The sequence below is a fragment of the Amblyraja radiata genome, chromosome 24 (genome assembly GCF_010909765.2).
Source record: "Amblyraja radiata isolate CabotCenter1 chromosome 24, sAmbRad1.1.pri, whole genome shotgun sequence".
In the NCBI taxonomy this organism is placed as follows: domain Eukaryota; kingdom Metazoa; phylum Chordata; class Chondrichthyes; order Rajiformes; family Rajidae; genus Amblyraja; species Amblyraja radiata.
In genome coordinates this window covers 38,447,743-38,471,865 of record NC_045979.1, presented here as the reverse complement: position 1 = coordinate 38,471,865, position 24,123 = coordinate 38,447,743, and the positions used below count along the sequence as shown (strand labels likewise).

Genomic DNA, 24,123 nt, shown 5'->3' with positions numbered 1-24,123 from the left:
TCAAAGATATAAACAAACTTGACCTCAGCTCCCCAATCATTCACACTGGGTCTCAAGTGGCAAGCAGTGCATGGTGGATCCAAAGCTACTGTTCCCTGGGGAAGGTGAAGGAAGATTAGTTTCTGAGGAGCTTGAGTGGGATGGAACGATTCATGAATCATAGAGTCATTCAGAAGGGAACCAGGGCCTTCGTCCCAACTCTGCCAGCCCCATCTACACTTGTCCCACCTACCCGCATTTGGCCCATATCCATCTTTCCCTATTATATACTTGTCCAAATATCCTTTTAAGTGGCACAACAAGTTGTTGGTAGAATTGGATACACATCCCTGGGAACAATGCTATTTTGGCTTGGGCCTTAAATAACAAAACATCAAAACTTGCTGACCACACTAGCGTATGTAAGTTGATAAGCTGAAGAATAATGGTATAAATCACCATGAGACCAGGGCAAGTTGAGCAAATACAATTTAAGACCAAGTGCCAGTACATTGTAATTTACAGTGCCCTCCATAATGTTTGGGACAAAGACCCATCATTTATTTATGTGCCTCTGTACTCCACAATTTGAGATTTGTAATAGAAAAAAAATCACATGTGGTTAAAGTGCACATTGTCAAATTTTATTACAGTGTATTTTTAATCATTTTGGTTTCACCATGTAGAAATTACAGCTGTGTTTATACATAGTCCCCCCCATTTCAGGGCACCACAATGTTTGGGACACATGGCTTCACAGGTGTCTGTAATTGCTCAGGTGTGTTTAATTGCCTCCTTAATGCAGGTATAAGAGAGCTCTCAGCAGCTAGTCTTTCCCCCAGTCTTTCCATCACCTTTGAAAACTTTTATTGTTGTTTAGCAACATGAGGACCAAAGTTGTGCCAATGAAAGTCAAAGAAGCCATTATGAAACTGAGAAACAAGAATAAAACTGATAGAGACATCAGCCAAACAGGCTTTCCAAAATCAATTGTTTGGAACATCATTAAGAAGAAAGAGAGCACTGGTGAGCTTACTAATCGCAAAGGGACTGGCAGGCCAAGGAAGACCTCCACAGCTGATGACAGAAGAATTCTCTCTATAATAAAGAAAAATCCCCAAACACCTGTCCGACAAATCAGAAACACTCTTCAGGAGTCAGGTGTAGATTTGTCAATGACCACTGTCCGCAGAGCACTTCATGAACAGAACTACAGAGGCTACACTGCAAGGTGCAAACCACTGGTTAGCTGCAAAAATAGGATGACCAGGTTACAGTTTGCCAAGAAGTACTTAAAATAGCAACCACAGTTCTGGAAAAAGGTCTTGTGGACAGATGAGACAAAGATTAACTTATATCAGAGTGATGACAAGAGCAAAGTCAAGTCACTTTTATTTCTATAGCACATTTAAGAAACAACTCTCGTTGGCCAAAGTGCTTTACATTGGTGGAGGTACTAACGTTATACAACAGTGGTTCATAGATTAAGTACATACATCACTACATACATGTAGCCCTCCCTCAGAGGACGTCAAGAAAGGCTTGAGAGTAAAGATGAGTTTTAAGTCTCGACTTAAAGGAGTCGATGGAGGGGGCAGTTCTGATGGGAAGAGTGATGCTGCTGTTCCACAGTCTAGGAGCTGCAACTGCAAAGGCGCGGTCACCCCTGAGCTTATGCCTAGACCGCGGGATGTTCAGTAACCCCAAGTCGGCCGATCTGAGGGACCTGGAGGTGGTGTGGTGGGTGAGCAGACTTTTGATGTAGGTGGGGGCAAGCCCGTTAAGGGCTTTGTAGACATAAAGGAGGATCTTGAAATTTATTTGGAACCGCACAGGGAGCCAGTGGAGAGAGGCCAGGATCGGGGTGATGTGGTCCCTTTTTCGGGTGCCCGTCAGGAGTCTTGCTGCAGCAAGTAGAGCAAAGTATGGAGGAGAGAAGGAACTGCCCAAGATCCAAAGCATGCCACCTCATCTGTGAAACATGGTGGTGGGGGTGTTATGGCCTGGGCATGTATGGCTGCTGATGGTACTGGCTCACCTATCTTCATTGATGATACAACTGCTGATGGTAGTAGCATAATTAATTCTGAAGTGTATAGACACATCCTATCTGCTCAAGTTCAAACAAATGCCTCAAAACTCATTGGCAGGTGGTTCATTCTACAGCAAGACAATGATCCCAAACATACTGCTAAAGCAACAAAGGAGTTTTTCAAAGCTAAAATATTGTCAATTCTTGAGTGGCCTAGTCAATCACCCGATCTGAACCCAATTGAGCATGCCTTTTATATGCTGAAGAGAAAACTGAAGGGGACTAGCCCCCAAAACAAGCATACGCTAAAGATGGCTGCAATACAGCCTGGCAGAACATCACCAGAGAAGACACCCAGCAACTGGTGATGTCCATGAATCGCAGACTTCAAGCAGGCATTGCATGTATAGGATATGCAACAAAATACTAAACATGACTACATTCATTTACATGACATTGCTGTGTCCCAAACATTATGGTGCCCTGAAATGTAGGGACTATGTATAAACACTGCTGTAATTTCTACATGGTGAAACCAAAATGTATAAAAATGGCCTTTATTAAAATCTGACAATGTGCACTATAACCACATGTAAGTTTTTCTATTACAAATCTCAAATTGTGGAGCACAGCGCAAATAAATAAATGATGGGTCTTTGTCCCAAACATTATGGAGGACACTGTTTCTCTCCGTGTGATATCAAATGAATGTCTACAGTCAAATACTTGGGGATGTCTTGAAGCTGTAAATTATGCCACCTCATTTGTTTCATTGTATGGAAAGCAGAGTTGATCGTGAAGACTTGTGGGTTAATTTGCAGAGTAAGGATGTCAAGAAAGGCAAGCATGCAGAGTGTTTAATTGGAACATTGACATTGTTACTTGCTGCAGTTTATCTGGCCCATTAATGCAATTACACACAATAAATATACAATAATAAACATAATAACCAGTAATGATTGGGAAAGACGGCGTGGAATGCTGTTGAACTGTGGGGGGCTTCTCAGTACAAAGACAACTCTTTCACTGCTGAACAGTGCTGTCAATGTATCTAGCTGAGAGTATGAGATTCATGTGTCGATATCCATTGAACTTGCACAGGCACAGCTCACTGTGCTGAATATTCTATGGGCAAAGTCAAGCAGCTTTTTGGAACTGCTTGACGCATTGGGCATGAAACCAAAGTTAGACAAGCATGAGGCTGCACACGTGTTGTCTCAGCTTGGATGCTGTGGCAGGGGCAAGGGGGAAGAACAACTTCTGCAGTAAGTCATGATTATTCCTGCCCAGAGTAGGGGGATCGAGGATCAGAGGACATAGGTTCAAGGTGAAGGGGAAAAGATTTAATACAAATCTGAGGGATAACCTTTTCACACAAAGGGTGGTGGGTGTATGGAACGAGCTGCCAGAGGAGGTAGTTGATGTTGGGACTTTCTCAACGTTTAAGAAACAGGTACATGGATAGGATGGGTTTGGAGGGATATGGGCCAAACGCAGGCAGGTGGGACTAGTGTAGCTGGGACAGGTTGGCCGGTGTGGGCTAGATGGGCTGAAGGGCCTGTTTCCACACTGTATCACTCTGTGACTAGTGTAGCTGGGACATGTTGGCCGGTGTGGGCTAGATGCGCCGAAGGGCATGTTTCCACACTGTATCACTCTTTTGACTAGTGTAGCTGGGACATGTTGGCCGGTGTGGGCTAGATGGGCCGAAGGGCCTGTTTCCACACTGTATCACTCTGTGACTAGTGTAGCTGGGACATGTTGGCCGGTGTGGGCTAGATGGGCCGAAGGGCCTGTTTCCACACTGTATCACTCTGTGACTAGCGTAGCTGGGGCATGTTGGCCGGTGTGGGCTAGATGGGCCGAAGGGCCTGTTTCCACACTGTATCACTCTGTGACTCTATCACACTTCGCCATGATTATTTATTTATTTATGGTCACTGTGTATTGAAAGAGGATCTGTATCTTTTGCAAGATGCCATCTGGAAGTGAAGACAGTCAAATGGGAACTCTGTGAGATGTTAAACTAGCTGACCACTTCTGCACAGTTACGTTTGTGCTTGTAAAAACCACAAAGATTAACTGGAAAACTACACACTGTGTAGGAAAGAACTGCAGATGCCGGTTTAAATCAAAGGTAGACACAAAATGCTGGAGTAATTCAGCGGGACAGGCAGCATCTCTGGAGAGATGGAATGGGTGACGTTTCGGGTCTGAAGAAGGGTCTCGACCCGCAACGTCACCCATTCCTTCTCTCCAGAGATGCTGCCTGTCCCGCTGAGTTACTCCAGCTTTTGGTGTCTCCTTCAACTGGAAAGGTGCCCTCGTTTGGTTTGCACATTGACCTCAATCAATCTTAAACCAACTCAAGGAAGTAGCCTTTGCTGTCTCCTCCCCTTCCTTAACCCTCTAGCTGTCTCCTCCCACGCTCCCATCCGCCCGCCCTCGGGCTCCTCCTCCTCCCCTTTTTCCTTCCTTCTCCCCCCCACCCCCCATCAGTCTGAAGAAGGGTTTCGGCCCGAAACTTTGCCTATTTCCTTCGCTCCAGAGATGCTGCTGCACCCGCTGAGTTTCTCCAGCAATTTTGTGTACCTCAGGAAAGTAAATAACTGCTTTATGATTGGCCAAAATGTAACTGATCAGACATTTTACAATTCATGTTTTGCCAGTTGATAAATCTTGATCACTGACACTAAACCACAGTGTTTATCGTCTATATGAACATTTTCACAGCTATGTTGAATTCCTTTCAAGTGCATTAAGCAACACCACTTACAGCTTACTGTTGAAAGATTCAACTTCAATCCGTTGAAGCAAGCTTTGCATGCAGGTGACTTCTACTTGTATGAAGCTGTATGGTCTACTTGGTCACTACTTGATCTACTTGATCTTCCTCCGAAAGATACCGTCAAGCAGGGATTTCATAAAACACTTGAAGCACAAAGTGAACAGGAAAAAAATTGAAGCAATTGCCTTCTTGTTACTTGATTTCTCAAAAGTTAATATGTTCCTATGGTACCATTAGAGTTTTTGGATATTATGTCTGAAGTTTTTTGTCGAGGGAGAGAATGGGTTTCACATTTGGTCAATTCCCAGGTAACTCGAACATGGTTCAGCTTCTGTGGGATATGGTAAATTCTGACATTATACCACACAAAAAGGTTGCAAGTTATGTAGAAACAAAGACATGCAGATGCTGGTTTATACCAAAGATAGACACAAAGTGGCTCAGGCAGCAGCTCTGGATAAAAAGGATGGGTGACATTTTGGGTCGGGACGTTTCTATGCATGTTTTGTGCAAACTCAGTTGTCCCAAACTGCTGACAGATGCTGGCATGCTGCACTGCGATGACAGATTACAAATGAAATTCAGCATGGGAGTGTGAAGTCATGGGATTTGTGGATTCTAATCGAATTTGAGCCAGAGCTTCAATGGATTCAATGGAGGTGAATGGCGAGCGGAGACTGGGGTAAGTTTCAGTTTGAAATGTTTTCATTGCTAGAGATTAAATGTTTTCATGTTTAGGTGTTGCATAGCCAAAATATTCTCAATAACCTTTCAAAGTTTCTGAATGCTGAAAACATTTAGAGATAAACAGCTTGTCAAACCAAGGTGTGTATCGGTGAAACTGTGGTTTAAGCTGGTGTTCAAATACAAGACGCACTAATGTCTGATTAATGAATTGCGGAAGTATTTCAGTTGACTGCCATGTTTTTAGCAGTACTGCATGAGAATGCAGGTTAGGACAGTCTCTTTGGAGACATTCAAGACTATACTCTACAGCTGTCATTATGTCTCTGGTATTAATGATTAGGAACTGTTTTTGTAGAGCTTGTAGTTATATGGAGCTTGGATCCCTGTGACTAACAGACAAGAGAGCACTGTATTAAGTGCACTACATTCACCGCTTCCCTTCACCCATGCTATTAATTATGTCTTCAAAATTCTAACAAAAATGTCAAACACAATTTCCCTTTCAAAAAAACATTGTTATTTGGCCGAATCAGAGTATTTTCAAAGTGTCGTGATATTTTTAATCAGAGAGAGGGCTGCCTTTTTAGACTGAGATAAATGAGTATTTTCTCTTCAGAGAGCCATGAGTCTTTAGAACAGTGACTGGCAGCTTCTAGCCTGGTATCCTAACCACAGTATTTATGTGGTTGATCCAGCTGAGTTCTGGTCTGTGGTAACCTGCCTGGGATGTTGATGATTAGAGGATTTACCTTTGCTGAAGTCCACACATGCCAGGGGAGAGGCGGGGACAATCTTTTCCAATTCAAATCTCACTGCCTGTTACCAGCTTGGTCTGATTGCAGGTAAAGACTTGTATGACAGTCAGAAGTCAAATTCCCATGACACATCAGATATATTTTGTAGAACACTCTCTACATTTGCCAGATAACCGGCATCAACTGCCCAACAACAACCAAAATACATTGCTTGGCCCATCTAAAGTTTGGAATAAGGATTTGCCAGAATGAAGCTCGACAAATCTGAACTCAAAACCAATTCCATAAATATTAAAGACAAGTTGGCGATAACAAAACCTCACCCCCAAACGCAAATTCATGCCAGTTTCTTGTTTACACATTCAAAGGTTGACGGAGCCAAACACATCCGCCCTTTGTTATCATGTCCATCGACCATATAATAACAAAGGTCACAGAGCAGCACATGGCAACGTTCCAGATATAGAGCTATTGGCAAATGACTGACACAAGCAGGTTATAATTTACAAGTTCACAAGTTAAAGGAGTAGAATTAGGCCATTCGGCTCATCGAGTCTACTCCGCCATTTAATCATGGCTAGTCTCTGCCTCCTAATCCCATTTTCCGGCCTTCTCCTCATAACCCTCGACACCCTTGCTAATCAAGAACTTATCTATCCTTAAAAATATCCACTGACTTGGCATCCACAGCCCTCTGTGGAAATGAGTTCCACAGATTAACTACCCTCTGATTAAAGATGTTCCTCCTCACCTCCTTCCTGAAGAAATGTCCTTTAATTCTGAGGCTGTGACCTCTGGTCCTAGACTCTCCCACTAGTGGAAACATCCTCTCCACATCCACTCTATCCAGGCCTTTCATTATTCTGAAAGTTTCAATGCCTTGTCTTTGCATCATTACAGTTTATGTTTCCAATTTAAAAGAGCATTAACTTTGTAGGAATATTTAAACTCTACAAAGCCAAGTGAAGAGTCTGTGGCGCACTCTCCGATGTAGCTGTAACACATCAGAATCTTAAACTCCAGAACTAAGCACCTCATCCAACAATTCAACCACTGCACACCCTTGCAGTCGGGCAAACTATTAACCCTAACCCTAACCCTACCTGGGCAACTCACCAAAGCCACAACCTCCAACTAGGATGAGGGGAATAGGTGCTGGAGAACAATATAAACTCTAACACATCATCCTGACTTCAGACACTGTTAGCTTCAGACATGGTCACTGGGTCAGGTCTAGAATGTCACCCACGACAGCGATATGGAGAATCTGTAAAGTGTTTAATAATTCAGTATGGTACAGTGCCACATTGCGAGCAGCCTGGAATTGTCATTGCAACTCACCTCATGAGTGAATCTATACAACCATTAAATTATGATGGAACAGGATCCCATTTGGCTGAGAGCATCTATATTGGCTTTGACCAAATTAAATTAAAGACACAAACTGGCCTTCGGCCCACTGGGTCCATGCCGACCATTGATCATCCTTTCTTCTTAGTTCTAATGTTATCCTACTTTCACATTCCACCCCCTCTGCACACGAGGGACAGTTTATAGAGGGTGAATTAATCTACAAACCCGCCCGTCTTTGGGACGTGGCAGGGAACCGGAGCACCTGAAGGAAATTCATGCGATTGCTGGGAGAATGTGCACACATAACACCCGAGGTCAGGATTGAACTTGACATCTCTGGTGGGGAAGTGAGACAGCAGCTCTACCCGCTGCACCACCGTGAGTCCAATTGCAAAATCCCACATTTTACCTCAGAGTTCTGCCAATTATTCTCTCAATTGAGAGAATGATCATATTGAATGGCGGTGCAGGCTACTCCTGCACTTATTTTCTATGTTTCTATGTTTATAATTGACTATCCAACCCTCCAATCAATCCACGCCAGCAATCCTACATCTTTTGAGTCATACTGGTACACTTCTTTTACATTTTCTATCACCTCAGTGTCTTGCACAGATCTGCACAACATCTCAGCCTTTGTGAATGCCAGGGTCCCTGATGCTTTACTAATTATTCTTGTAACATGCCCAACAATGCCAAGGATTTTCATTACAACCAAGTTTCTATACTCCTACAAATACTGTGGAAATTTAAGAATTCTTAAAATGTAAAGATTATGTAGAAAAGGAAAGTTACATTCAAATCAGCATAGAAACAAGGTACTGAAAGATAAGCAGGGGGTATTTACCAGTGGACGGTCACGATGTGTGCTTACTGCTTCAACATTAAGATAAATTGATTCCATTTTACAACCTGAAAGGAAAAGTAAATAGAATTAAATAAGTAAACAGGGTGCTAGGTTTAATGAACTCCCATGTTAAAATTGTTAATTATTGCCTTCAGATGATTGTATTGTATTGTATTGTATTCAAATTTATTGTTATTGTCTCAGTTAGAGACAACGAAATGAATTTCCCTTACAGGCAGTATCATAAAAATAAAAATAAAAATAAATAAATAATAATAAATAATAAAACATATTAAAAATAAAATAGAATTTTAAAAAAAGCACAAACACTGAAAGTCCACGACACAACATAACACAGTGGCACCAAGGTGAGGAAGGCACCATAGTCCAGCCAGCCTCCCCTCCGTTCTTCCCAGATGTTCACCCGTGGTCGAGGCCTTCCTAGCACCCGCAGTCGCCGCCCCGGGTGGCCCGATGTTCAGGCCCTCACGCCGGGCTGGTGGAACGCCGACGCCGACGCCGATGATGGTGAATACCACAGCCCCTGACAATGTGAGCAATTAAAGACAACATGCTGGAGTAACTCAGTGGGTCAGGCAGCATCTATGGAGAACATGGATAGGTGACGTTTCACAGAGTGCTGGAGCAACTCAGTGGGTCAGGCAGCATCTATGGAGAACATGGATAGGTGACGTTTCACAGAGTGCTGGAGTAACTCAGCGGGTCAGGCAGCATCTGTGGAGAACATGGATAGGTGACGTTTCACAGAGTGCTGGAGTAACTCAGCGGGTCAGGCAGCATCTGTGGAGAACATGGATAGGTGACGTTTCACAGAGTGCTGGAGTAACTCAGCGGGTCAGGCAGCATCTGTGGAGAACATGGATGGGTGACGTTTCACAGAGTGCTGGAGTAACTCAGCGGGTCAGGCAGCATCTGTGGAGAACATGGATAGGTGACGTTTCACAGAGTGCTGGAGTAACTCAGCGGGTCAGGCAGCATTTGTGCAGAACATGGATAGGTGACGTTTCACAGAGTGCTGGAGTAACTCAGCGGGTCAGGCAGCATCTGTGGAGAACATGGATAGGTGACGTTTCGGGTCAAGGCCCTTCTTCACACTGAATCTGAATGACAGACTTATCATCAGTCTGAAGACGGATCCCGACTTGAAACATCACCTGTCCATTTCCCTCCACAGATGCGGCCTGACCCGACGAGTTCTTCCAGCACTTTGGTTTTTACTCAAGATTCCAGCTTCTGCAGTTCCTTGTGATTCCATTAACCTTATTTGCTTCCCTTGTTCAAATGCCCAGGACTAAGACACTTGGCTGGCCAGAGTAAACATTAACACAAAGATTAAACTAAGATGCATAGTCGCATTATAATATTTAAACAACCAACTACCCCTAGGAAGAGTTTAGCTGACTATTAAACTGGAAGATGCTGCACAAAGGTATGTGTTTATTTTGTCCCACCTAGCTGGAACCACCATGTTTCAGACATAAGACATAAATAATCTGCCGGAAATAGCAGGGGACCACGGGTCAAAGGAGTTGGAGGAATTGAGTGAAATCCAGGTTAGCCGGGAAGTGGTGTTGGGTAAATTGAATGGATTAAAGGCTGATAAATCCCCAGGGCCAGATAGGCTGCATCCCAGAGTACTTAAGGAAGTAGCTCCAGAAATAGTGGATGCATTAGTAATAATCTTTCAAAACTCTTTAGATTCTGGAGTAGTTCCTGAGGATTGGCGGGTAGCAAACGTAACCCCACTTTTTAAGAAGGGAGGGAGAGAGAAAACGGGGAATTACAGACCAGTTAGTCTAACATCGGTAGTGGGGAAACTGCTAGAGTCAGTTATTAAAGATGGGATAGCAGCACATTTGGAAAGTGGTGAAATCATTGGACAAAGTCAGCATGGATTTACAAAAGGTAAATCATGTCTGACGAATCTTATAGAATTTTTCGAGGATGTAACTAGTAGCGTGGATAGGGGAGAACCAGTGGATATGGTGTATCTGGACTTCCAGAAGGCTTTCGACAAGGTCCCACATAAGAGATTAGTATACAAACTTAAAGCACACGGCATTGGGGGTTCAGTATTGATGTGGATAGAGAACTGGCTGGCAAACAGGAAGCAAAGAGTAGGAGTAAACGGGTCCTTTTCACAATGGCAGGCAGTGACTAGTGGGGTACCGCAAGGCTCAGTGCTGGGACCCCAGCTATTTACAATATATATTAATGATCTGGATGAGGGAATTGAAGGCAATATCTCCAAGTTTGCGGATGACACTAAGCTGGGGGGCAGTGTTAGCTGTGAGGAGGATGCTAGGAGACTGCAAGGTGACTTGGATAGGCTGGGTGAGTGGGCAAATGTTTGGCAGATGCAGTATAATGTGGATAAATGTGAGGTTCTCCATTTTGGTGGCAAAAACAGGAAAGCAGACTATTATCTAAATGGTGGCCGACTAGGAAAAGGGGAGATGCAGCGAGACCTGGGTGTCATGGTACACCAGTCATTGAAAGTAGGCATGCAGGTGCAGCAGGCAGTGAAGAAAGCAAATGGTATGTTAGCTTTCATAGCAAAAGGATTTGAGTATAGGAGCAGGGAGGTTCTACTGCAGTTGTACAGGGTCTTGGTGAGACCACACCTGGAGTGTTGCGTACAGTTTTGGTCCCCAAATCTGAGGAATGACATTATTGCCATAGAGGGAGTGCAGAGAAGGTTCACCAGACTGATTCCTGCGATGTCAGGACTGTCTTATGAAGAAAGACTGGATAGACTTGGTTTATACTCTCTAGAATTTAGGAGATTGAGAGGGGATCTTATAGAAACTTACAAAATTCTTAAGGGGTTGGACAGGCTAGATGCAGGAAGATTGCTCCCGATGTTGGGGAAGTCCAGGACAAGGGGTCACAGCTTAAGGATAAGTGGGAAATCCTTTAAAACCGATATGAGAAGTACTTTTTTCACACAAAGAGTGGTGAATCTCTGGAACTCTCTGCCACAGAGGGTAGTTGAGGCCAGTTCATTGGCTATATTTAAGAGGGAGTTAGATGTGGCCCTTGTGGTTAAGGGGATCAGAGGGTATGGAGAGAAGGCAGGTACGGGATACTGAGTTGGATGATCAGCCATGATCATATTGAATGGCAGTGCAGGCTCGAAGGGCCGAATGGCCTACTCCTGCACCTATTTCTATGTTTCTATGTTTCTAAATAATTCTTTGTTACAGGAATATATGTTGAAATTTAAAAAGATCATGTAATTGACCTGCCCCTTTGATCATGATTAACAGAAACAAATTTAGTGATTAGAGAAAATGTTATTACGGTACTACTAACCATAAGCAACAGGAGTTAGTTTCATGACTGTGTGTAGAGGACACTTCAAATACGGTAGTTCATCTGTAAAGATAAAGGAGAAAATCATGGAGCATTTGAATTGGACGGCATATTGACTGACCCATGTCACCCATGCTTACTGTGCTGCCCATCTACAGTAATCCTATTTGCCTTCATTAGTCCAGCGAGGGACAGGCCCATCCGTCCACTATGTCTCTGCCCAACATGATGCCAATTTATCTACACGTCTGCCAGGCAGCACGGTAGTGTTGCTGCCTTACATCGCATGCAGCGCCAGAGACCCGAGTTTGATCCCGACTACGGGTGCTGTCTGTACGGAGTTTGCATGTTCTCCCCGTGACCATTTCTCCGAGGTTTTCTCCCACACTCCAAAAACACACAGGTATGTAGGTCAATTGGCTTGGTGTTTGTGTAAATTGTCTATAGTGTGTGTAGGATAGTGTTAGTGTGCGGGAGTCGCTGGTCGGCGCGGACTCGGTGGGTTGAAGGGCCTGTTTCCGACTGAATCTCTAAACTAAACTAAACATGGTCATATCTCCCGATTGGCTTCCTGTCAGTGTGGCTGTCTAACTGTTTCTTCAATGTTGCTATTGCATCTGCCTCCACCAGCCTATCCAGGCACCTACAACTATGTGTAAAAATTAATGCTTTAAATCTCTGAAAAATGTCCCCCTCTCACCTTAAAGCTATGCCTTCTGTATTTTACATTTCCACCCGAGAAATAACGCTTTATAAGTTATCTACGAGGAGCCGTTGGTGAGAGGAGTTGCCTGGAGCTGTGAGTATAAAAACAGCGCGGGGCTTGCGTTTACAGAGGCCCGGGGAGCCGTTGGTGCGAGGAGGAGTTACCTGGAGCTGTGAGTATAAAAACAGCGCGGGGCTTGCTTCTACAGAGGCCCGGGGAGCCGTTGGTGCGAGGAGGAGTTACCTGGAGCTGTGAGTATAAATACAGCGCGGGGCTCGCTTCTACAGAGGCCTGGGGAGCCGTTGGTGCGAGGAGGAGTTACCTGGAGCTGTGAGTATAAATACAGCGCGGGGCTCGCTTCTACAGAGGCCTGGGGAGCCGTTGGTGCGAGGAGGAGTTACCTGGAGCTGTGAGTATAAATACAGCGCGGGGTTTGCTTCTACAGAGGCCCGGGGAGCCGTTGGTGCGAGGAGGAGTTACCTGGAGCTGTGAGTATAAATACAGCGCGGGGCTTGCTTCTACAGAGGCCCGGGGAGCCGTTGGTGCGAGGAGGAGTTACCTGGAGCTGTGAGTATAAATACAGCGCGGGGTTTGCTTCTACAGAGGCCCGGGGAGCCGTTGGTGCGAGGAGGAGTTACCTGGAGCTGTGAAGAACCCAAATCTGCAACGTTCCATCTCACTTCCAGAGAAGGAGTCTGGTGGAAGCCTCTGATTGGTGGAAGAGGACCAGAGGAAGCAGCTGATTGGCTTGTATCCCAGGTAAGGCTTTATTGTATTTGGACAAGGGGGAGAATGAGGGCCAGGGCAGTTTACTGTTCTGGATGTCAGATGTGGGAGGTCATGGAGTCTGACTGCCCTCCAGACGTCCACATCTGCGCCAGGTGCGTCGAGATGGGGCTCCTAAGGGACCGTGTTAGGAACCTGGAGCAGCAACTCGATGACCTCTGTCTGCTCAGGGAGAGCGAGGAGGTCATAGAAAGGAGTTACAGGGAGGTGGTCACTCCAAGACCACGGGAGACAGAAAACTGGGTCACAGTTAGGAAGGGCAATGGGCATAGGCAGGGACTGGTTAGTACCCCGGTGGCTGTACACCTTGAAAATAAGTACTCTTGTTTGAGTAAGGGTGGGGGAGACAGACTACCTGGGGGCAGCGACCGGCATAAAGACCGGTCCTGTTGCTCAGAAGGGTAAGGAAAAGAAGAGGAGGGCAATTGTAATAGGGACTCTATAGTCAGGGGATCGGACAGGCGATTCTGTGGACACAGACAGGAGACCCGGATGGTAGTTTGCCTCCCTGGTGCCAGGGTCAGGGATGTGTTTGAACGTGTCCAAGAAATCCTGAAATGGGAGGGAGAGGAGCCTGAGGTTGTGGTACATATAGGTACCAACGACATAGGTAAGAAAAGAGAAGAGGTCCTGAAAGAAGAATTTAGGGAGTTAGGTAGAGAGTTAAGGAGAAGGACTGCAAAGGTAACAACCTCAGGATTACTGCCTGTGCCACGCGACAGTGAGAGTAGGAATGGAGCGAGGTGGAGGATAAATGAGTGGATGAGGGACTGGTGCAGTGGGTATGGATTCAAGTTTCTGGATCATTGGGACCTCTTTTGGGGAAGGTGCGAACCTGTACAGAAAGGACGGGTTGCACTTGAACTCGAGGGGGACCAATATCGTGGCGGGGAGATTTGCAAAGGCTACTGGGGAGACTTTAAACTAGTATGGTTGGGGGGAGGGACTCAAATTGGGAAAGCTAGCAGTCAGTGTGTGAGGCAGGAGGCAGAGAATGGTAGCACTCTGACCCAAAATGTAGGGGAGAGAGAAGAAAAAGACAATAAACAGAGAATAAGAGAGGGTGGGTTTCTTAAATGTGTATATTTTAATGCTAGAAGCATTGTAAGAAAGGTGGATGAACTCAGAGTCTGGATTGACACCTGGAAGTATGATGTTGTGGCGATCAGTGAAACATGGTTGCAGGAGGGCTGTGATTGGAAACTAAATATTCCAGGATTTCGTTGCTTCAGGTGTGATAGAATTGGAGGGGCAAGAGGTGGAGGTGTTGCATTGCTTATCAGGGAAGATATCACAGCAGTGCTTTGGCAGGATAGATTAGAGGGCTCGTCTAGGGAGGCTATTTGGGTGGAACTGAGAAAAGGGAAAGGGGTAGCAACACTTATAGGGGTGTATTATAGACCGCCAAATGGGGAGCGAGAATTGGAAGAGCAAATATGTAAGGAGATTGCAGATATTAGTAGTAAGCACAAGGTAGTGATTGTGGGAGATTTCAATTATCCACACATAGACTGGGAAACACATTCTGTAAATGGACTGGATGGGTTGGAGTTTGTAAAATGTGTGCAGGATAGTTTTTTGCAGCAATACATAGAAGTACCTACTAGAGAAGGAGCGGTGCTGGACCTCCTGTTAGGAAATGAGACGGGTCAGGTGGCAGAGGTATGCGTTGGGGAACAGTTCGGGTCCAGTGATCACAACACCATTAGTTTCAATATAATTATGGAGAGGGTCAGAACCGGACCTAGGGTTATGATTTTTGATTGGAGAAAGACTAACTTTGAGGAGATGCGAAAGGATTTAAAAGGAGTAAATTGGGACATTTTGTTTTATGGGAAAGATGTGGAAGAGAAATGGAGTACATTTAAAGGGTGAAATTTTAAGAGTACAGAATCTTTATATCCCTGTTCGGTTGAAAGGAAATAGTAAAAATCGGAAAGAGCCATGGTTTTCAAGGGAAATTGGACACTTGGTTCTGAAAAAGAGGGAGATCTACAATAATTATAGGCAGCATGGAGTAAATGAGGTGCTTGAGGAGTATAAAGAATGTAAAAAGAATCTTAAGAAATTAGAAAAGCTAAAAGAAGATATGAGGTTGCTTTGGCAAGTAAGGTGAAAGTAAACCCAAAGGGTTTCTACAGCTATATTAATAGCAAAAGGATAACGAGGGATAAAATTGGTCCATTAGAGAGTCAGAGTGGACAGCTATCTGCAGAGCCAAAAGAGATGGGGGAGATATTGAACAATTTCTTTTCTTCGGTATTCACCAAGGAGAAGAATATTGAATTATGTGAGGTAAGGGAAACAAGTAGAGTAGCTATGGAAACTATGAGATTCAAAGAAGAGGAAGTACTGACACTTTTGAGAAATATAAAAGTGGATAAGTCTCCAGGTCCGGACAGGATATTCCCTAGGACATTGAGGGAAGTTAGTGTAGAAATAGCATGGGCTATGACAGAAATATTTCAAATGTCATTAGAAACGGGAATAGTGCCGGAGGATTGGCGTACTGCGCATGTTGTTCCATTGTTTAAAAAGGGGTCTAAGAGTAAACCTAGTAATTATAGACCTGTTAGTTTGACGTCAGTGGTGGGCAAATTAATGGAAAGGATACTTAGAGATAATATATATAAGCATCTGGATAAACAGGGTCTGATTAGGAACAGTCAACATGGATTTGTGCCTGGAAGGTCATGTTTGACTAATCTTCTTGAATTTTTTGAAGAGGTTACTCGGGAAATTGATGAGGGTAAAGCAGTGGATATTGTATATATGGAAGGTACACAAAATTGCTGGGGAAACTCAGCGGGTGCAGCAGCATCTATGGAGCGAAGGAAATAGGCGACGTTTCGGGCCGAAACCCTTCTTCAGATAGTATTGTATATATGGACTTCAGTAAGGCCTTTGACAAGGTTCCTCATGGAAGGTTGGTTAAGAAGGTTCAATGGTTGGGTATTAATGGTGGAGTAGCAAGATGGATTCAACAGTGGCTGAATGGGAGATGCCAGAGAGTAATGGTGGATGGTTGTTTGTCAGGTTGGAGGCCAGTGACTAGTGGGGTGCCACAGGGATCTGTGTTGGGTCCACTGTTGTTTGTCATGTACATCAATGATCTGGATGATGGTGTGGTAAATTGGATTAGTAAGTATGCAGATGATACTAAGATAGGTGGGGTTGTGGATAATGAAGTAGATTTTCAAAGTCTACAGAGAGATTTATGCCAGTTGGAAGAGTGGGCTGAAAGATGGCAGATGGAGTTTAATGCTGATAAGTGTGAGGTGCTACATCTTGGCAGGACAAATCAAAATAGGACGTACATGGTAAATGGTAGGGAATTGAAGAATGCAGGTGAACAGAGGGATCTGGGAATAACTGTGCACAGTTCCCTGAAAGTGGAATCTCATGTAGATAGGGTGGTAAAGAAAGCTTTTGGTGTGCTGGCCTTTATAAATCAGAGCATTGAGCATAGAAGTTGGGATGTAATGTTAAAATTGTACATGGCATTGGTGAGGCCAATTCTGGAGTATGGTGTACAATTTTGGTCGCCTAATTATAGGAAGGACGTCAACAAAATAGAGAGAGTACAGAGGAGATTTACTAGAATGTTGCCTGGGTTTCAGCAACTAAGTTACAGAGAAAGGTTGAACAAGTTAGGGCTTTATTCTTTGGAGCGCAGAAGGTTAAGGGGGGACTTGATAGAGGTCTTTAAAATGATGAGAGGGATAGACAGAGTTGACGTGGATAAGCTTTTCCCACTGAGAGTAGGGAAGATTCAAACAAGGGGACATGACTTGAGAATTAAGGGACAGAAGTTTAGGGGTAACATGAGGGGGAACTTCTTTACTCAGAGAGTGGTGGCTGTGTGGAATGAACTTCCAGTGAAGGTGGTGGAGGCAGGTTCGTTTTTATCATTTAAAAATAAATTGGATAGTTATATGGACGGGAAGGAATGGAGGGTTATGGTCTGAGCGCAGGTATATGGGACTAGGGGAGAATACGTGTTCGGCACGGACTAGAAGGGTCGAGATGGCCTGTTTCCGTGCTGTAATTGTTATATGGTTATGTTTCTCACAACTCTATCCTTCTATCAGGTGGCCACTCAGGCATCCTATGCTTCAGACAAAACAATCCCAGTTTATCTAACTTGTCCTTAGAGCTAATACCCACTAATCCAGGCAAGGATTAAATAATGCCTTTGTCGCTACTTTATCCACCTGTGTTGCCATTTTCAGTTAGCTATCGGCTTGAAGATGTTAAATACAATCAGTCAGAACAGATCTCGTTCTTAATAACCAGTGGACGGACCGCTGTAATCATTCCCCGAAATGCCAACCCTTAACAAAGGTCACCTACATTTGTCACTGTAGCTGTTAACCCATGCAATTGTTAACGATGTTGTAGTAACATTACACAGTAGTCTGTGCATTATCATTCCAGTTCCAATTTGTAATGTTTTAAACCATTTGTACTTTAGTCACTACCGCAGGTGCATTCCATTCAAATCGCTGACTGGCTTTGCATTAGAACAGCTTCACTTGGTGCAGTATTACCAAGATGATTCACTCTTAATTGCTTTCATAGAAACATAGAAACATAGAAATTAGGTGCAGGAGTAGGCCATTCGGCCCTTCGAGCCTGCACCGCCATTCAATATGATCATGGCTGATCATCCAACTGAGTATCCCGTACCTGCCTTCTCTCCATACCCTCTGATCCCATTAGCCACAAGGGCCACATCTAACTCCCTCTTAAATATAGCCAATGAACTGGCCTCGACTACCCTCTGTGGCAGAGAGTTCCAGAGATTCACCACTCTCTGTGTGAAAAAAGTTCTTCTCATCTTGGTTTTGAAGGATTTCCCCCTTATCCTTAAGCTGTGACCCCTTGTCCTGGACTTCCCCAACATCGGGAGCAAACTTCCTGCATCTAGCCTGTCCAACCCCTTAAGAATTTTGTAGGTTTCTATAAGATCCCCTCTCAAGGTTCAGGAGCAATCAGGGCTGGCCCATAAATGCTGACCTTGCCAGTAACTGCCACAGCCTTTCAATAAATGAATGTTGGTGTCCTGTGAAACAGTCCTTGAGATCTGTGGATGCAAATAGTAAATTAGTTGTCTTTCTAGTTCCCATAGTTTGGGACACTCTGTCCCTTTGCTCTACCCATTGTACTTGAGCTAGGCTTGATTGTGTTATACTCAGCTATACTTATAGTATTATCTGATCTGTGTGGATAGCATGCAAAACAAAACTTGTACCGTGGTACAAGTGACCACAACAAACCAAACCTAAAGTCAGTGGGAGTCCGGGGAATTGCCACTCAGTGTAAGGCAGCAACATCAGAAGAGCTACAAATATAGGTGGAATGAGAAAAGGAGAAAATATAAAATATTTATCTTTCTCATTTGCTTATTGCTGTACCTGCTCCTTTATCCATAAAGTAAGCGACGAGGCATCTCATGACAGCCTGGTGTGCAATTACAAGAACGTCCCCTTGTCGCTCCAACTCCATGATGACAGGCTCCACCCGTTGTACCAAATCTTGGTAGGACTGAACACAAACACACAGGGTACAGATTCACAGATACTCAACGTAGAAAAAACGTCACCAAACAAAATCTTCAACAAATCACCGCAGTTTAGAAGTAGAAGACACGAGGAACTTAATAATTCTAACATATGAAATAACAGATCCATTTTTCTCAATGAAGCTGCTTGGGTCTATTGCATGAAAAATAAAAATATTATGAAATGAAATTAGAAAATGGTGGTTATTCCAGCAAAGAAACATCCTTTCCCAAATTGTTCTTCGAGTCCCAATGAAGACGGAAGTATCAGGGGAGACGCTTTGTGGACTGTCGCTGAACTTTGTGACCCACGGTATCCCAGTTGCATTAACAGACTCCTGTATCTATTCACATAACAACCTGCCGACTCCAGATTCCTGGCATCACCCGGCATGAAACCGGCCCTTTGGTTCAACATGTCCATGACCACCAAGATGCCAATCTACACCAATCCTATTGCCTGCATTTGGCCCCTTGTCCTTCTAACACTGTCCTATCCATATACCTTTCAAGCATTGTAACTGTACCTGTCTCTACTACCACTTCCATCAGCTTGTTCTATTAACCTACCACCCTCTGTGTGAAAGATTTACCCCTCAGATCCCCTTTAATCCCCCCCCCCCCCCCCCCCCCCCCCACTTTAAGTTTATGCCATCTAGTCTTGGCCTTCCCTTTGCTGGGAAAAATACTGCGACTATCTGCCCTATCTATTAAATCTGTAAGGTCACCCCTTAAGCGGCCTTTTCACGGGGCGACTTGACGCAAGAGTTAACCGGAGTTTAACATTGTGCGAACCTCGTGCGATAACAGTACGGCATTCGTGGACCACCGTGGACCACCGTAGCGCTAACGGCAGGTAATCGTGTATCTTGGTCACTCGGGAGAAAATTCAAGAAAGTTTGAATTTCTCCAAGAGTGACTTGTACACTTGTGGTTGAGCATTGCAACATTATATGAACGTAGTGGCCGGTGCGATATCCGTAATAACTCTTGCGGGTACCGTGGGAACTCCTGCGAACGGTGAACCCGGAAGCTGGACAGAGGGGACAGAAGGTGAGTAAAAATTGTCTTCTGTGGGATTGAATTTAAAAAATAAATAAAAATAAAGATTTGCATCCGCATATGGACATCAACTTATTCATGAGTTATGTTAATGAGATTCAAGAAAATAACTATAATCTTTAAAAGGGACTTTAAAAGGGACTTTACTGAAAGGTTACGCAATTTTATGGTCCGTGAGAAATTTTTCACGTGTACTTCTTTGAGAGATACAGCTCGGAGTCCTCGCCGACTAGCGATCGATGCCTTTCCGAAGCAGGGTCCGGAACGCTACCAATCAATGTTCTCCAGAGACCCGTGTAAGGAGTGAACTGCACATGCTGGTTTAAACCGAAGACAGACACAAAACGCTGGAGTAACTCAGCGAGTCAAGCAGCATCTCTGGAGAAAAATAGCTGATGTTTCGGGACGAGACACATCTTCAGACTCAATTCCGATTAGGCTGTCTGAAGAAGGGTTCCGATTCGAATCGCCACCTATTCTTTTTCTCCAGAGATATCGAGACCCTTCTGATATGCTGCCTGTGGTCGATAAATGCGTAACCTTTCAGTAAAGTCCCTTTTAAAGTCCCTTTTAAAGATTATAGTCGAGGGAGAGGAGGGGGAGACAGATGGGGGTGTCTTCATTTACTGGCGGCGGGTGTCTGTCACTGAAACAGGCAGGTGAGATTTCACATCCACCTTGTGTGTGCCTCTCTCTCTCTCTCCCTCCCTCTTACACAGGCTGAGAGACTCTGCCTCTGTGAGTGTACGTCTCTTTCTCCCCCTCTCCCACACACAGTAAGACCGAGGTACTGTGCTCAGTCCATCTGTGTCTCCCACATACACAGTAAAACATGTCTCCAAATGAGCCAATTCAACCAAGGGAGGATATTTATAGTGTGTGAAAAAAAAAGTTACATCATTTGTGTCACGTGTAGTTCACGATGTTCATTCAAGATTTAACGCGAAAGCTCGGGAGACGGACAAGTCACTCGCACAAATAACAGAAATGCCGAGTACCGTGGGAACTCTTTATCTACCCCCCGTTATATCGTGCGAGACTCGTGCTGGACCACGACCACTTCACTCTGGTGACATCTTGCGTCAACTCGCCCCGTGAAAAAGCCCCATTAGTCTCCAGGGTAAACAGTCCCAGTCAATCCCATCTACCTGATAATTCAAACTCCCTAGTCCAGGCAATACTTATGTGAATCTTTTCTGCATCTATTCTTGCTACACCAGCAGTTTTAGCATCATCTGCAAACGTACTATTTATGACATCTACATCCTCTTCCAAATCTTGAATATATTTGATGAACAAACAATAGGCCAGCAGTGATCCCTGTGTCACTCCACTGGTTATGGGTCTCCAGTCTGAAACGCAACCATCCTCTGTCTTCCAGCACCAAGCCAAATAACACGAGTTTTAATTTAAATGTACACATTTACTTATAGTTGGTCCGGAAGGTTAGAATACTTGGGATGAAAGATGGGCTAGCTACTTGGCTAGCTACATGGCTAGCTACATGGCTAGCTACATGGCTAGCTACATGGCTAGCTACTTGGCTAGCTACATGGCTAGCTACATGGCTAGCTACATGGCTAGCTACTTGGCTAGCTACTTGGCTAGCTACTTGGCTAGCTACATGGCTAGCTACATGGCTAGCTACATGGCTAGCTACATGGCTAGCTACTTGGCTAGCTACTTGGCTAGCTACATGGCTAGCTACATGGATAGCTACTTGGCTAGATCATCTTTGATCCCAAATATTCTAAACTTCCGGCACAACTATAAATAAATGTCTACATTTAAATTAAAACTCGTGTTATTGTAACTCACTAATCATATTCTCAACAAATTTAGAACAGAACTTAAAATAACCAGCTGGGCATAATGTTCAAATTGAAACTAAACTAACTTTATATTTAGACGAATCCCCTGCAGGTAATTTCACATTAAAACTATACTTGGTCTCAATGATTGGATTAACAGACTTGTAGCAAACAAGCAGAGCTTGTGTTTTTACAACAACTAATTTCCCCCATTGGGTTCTTGGCAGTTTATAACCGTCTACATTACACATAACTACAGAACTTTAACAGAACCCCAACGGGGAAAATTCTTTCACTTTAATGTTGAGACCCAAGGGCCAATTGAATTACCTGTGCAGACATAATTGTTAAATAAATTCATATTGTAAAAAATAAATATAGCAATTAGCATTTGTTAAGAATACACAGCCAGGGTTTCCCTTTCTAAGATGTTGACTATAAAAAGACATTCTCTGATTTGAATTCATCCTGTAAGATAGTGACACCTACTGGCAGTTCCATGACTGGTCTTTGGATTGTATGACAACCACAAGGCTACGCAGGCAGACGGGGAGAGCCTCAGCTAGCGTTACAGGCAGAACTGGAAGGAAGGGGTGTGACATTTCTTAGGGGCAGGGACAGAAAAGAAGAGGGAAAGAGGAGAACAAAGCACTGCGACAGAATGGAAGGCAGCGGGGTAAATGACGAAAGGAACAGTGCTGGGAAAAGTGGGTGGGTGGATGATCGGCAGTTAGAACCAGATGGAGAAGGGGAAATAATCTGGGTGACAGGGGGCTGAGGGGGCGGGTAGGAGCGGTTTGTAATGAAGTCAATATGTGAGAGGATCTGGTGGAGAGAAAGTGAGATGGAGAGGAAGAGAAGGGATGCAGATTACCTGAAATTGGAGAATTCAGTGTTCGTGCCAAGGGGTTGCAGACAGCAAGGTCATGGTCTGAGATAGTTACAATCAAAGTCCAGAATGCTGCAATATTCCTAGTCAATACAATGTGCTGCTTCCCACATTCCCATATGGAAGGTCAGACAGGGGAGCTCAATGCCATGTGTGGGAGCAGGATATGGATTTGGAAGTCGAGGGTCACAGCTGCAGATTGAACGAAGACATTCCATAGTGTCAACACCCAGTAAGTGTTTGTTCATAACTTCATATTTAATAAATTAAATATTGTAATGAACAGTTTTTAAGAATGCAGACAGAGTTTGCCCGTATAAGGTAAGACAATGCACAAATGAGGCTACATGGAGGGTACAACAACCTGTGACTGTGGCACACAGACCCAGACAATGCAACACCTACTGCAATGCCCATTGCTGGATAATCCATGTACTAGTGCAGACCTTGCACTTAACACTCCAATAGTGCAACGATGTGTACAGCAGTGGCAAGCCACTAGAGAGCATAAGGACACAGAAGAAGGTATTGATTGTAAAAGATGCTCTCTGATTTTAACTCATCCTGTACGATGACTGACATCTATTGGAAGTTTCATTGATGTTATATTGGATTGTGTGGATAGACAATAGACAACAGGTGCAGGAGTAGGCCATTTGGCCCTTCGAGCCGGCACCGCCATTCAATATGATCATGTCTGATCATTCCCAATCAGTACCCCATTCATGCGTTCTCCCCATATCCCCTGACTCCGCTATCTTAAAGACCAGAAAATTACCCAGGCAAGTGGAGAGGAACAAAACCAGCTGGATTAACGAACAGCAGTTGGGTGAATCAATGATTCACCAGCAAGGCCGTGGAGCCTGGACAGTGAAAGGGGAACAGTCACATTCAGATGTTACATGTCCTGTGTGTGCATGGAGGGTGGAGCAAGTGCCCGAGTGATGGCAGTGCTGACTAGTGGCATCTCTCCTGCAAAACAAAGTGCTGGAAGAACTCAGCGGGTCAGGCAGCATCTGTGGAGAGAATGAACTGACAACGTTTCGGGTAGTAGGTCTCCCTCTGAATTGCTTAAAGAGTTGAGAAGATCTGTTTGAGTTGAGAAGAGTGGTACAGCACAGAAACAGGCCGTTCAGCCCAACTTGCCCATGTAAACCAAGCTGCCCCATCTACACTTGTCCAACCTGCCTGTGTTTGGCCCATACCCCTCTAAACCTCTCCCATCCATGTAACTGCACCAAATGTATTTTAAATGTTGTTATAGCACCTGCCTCAACTACCCCCTCTGGCAACTTACCCCACACCCACCCTGAATGAAAACGGTGCTGAACATAATGCTGACGGCAGCAAAATTGGCAAATCTGTGGAAATGGGGCAACACGCGAGGCGAGGCGAGGGGAACTCTGAGACGGAAGGATGTGGGAAGGAGTTTGTCATGATCCTCTAGGGGATGGCAAATGCTCTCTCACTAATGTAGGCGGCTGCTCTGGAGTTACAAGTGGTGGGGGCGCTAACTCTATCAGCACTGA

The 24,123-nt window shown here is 44.4% G+C and overlaps 1 protein-coding gene across 4 annotated transcripts in view; it reads right to left on the bottom strand.

The window, feature by feature from the left end:
- pfkfb2 (6-phosphofructo-2-kinase/fructose-2,6-biphosphatase 2) overlaps positions 1–24,123 on the bottom strand; it is a 64,007-nt gene that overhangs the window by 8,064 nt on the left and 31,820 nt on the right. For 2 of the 4 annotated variants that reach the window (XM_033042983.1, XM_033042984.1), the window contains 3 exons: positions 18,687–18,816; positions 11,778–11,840; positions 8,442–8,506 (listed from right to left, as the gene is read on the bottom strand). In XM_033042983.1, coding sequence (XP_032898874.1) covers positions 8,442–8,506; positions 11,778–11,840; positions 18,687–18,816 — 258 coding nt within the window. Of the gene's footprint in view, positions 1–4,787; positions 4,943–8,441; positions 8,507–11,777; positions 11,841–18,686; positions 18,817–22,016; positions 22,787–24,123 lie in introns of those variants that run through there. The other 2 variants (XR_004415628.1, XM_033042985.1) reach the window with 2 other exon arrangements.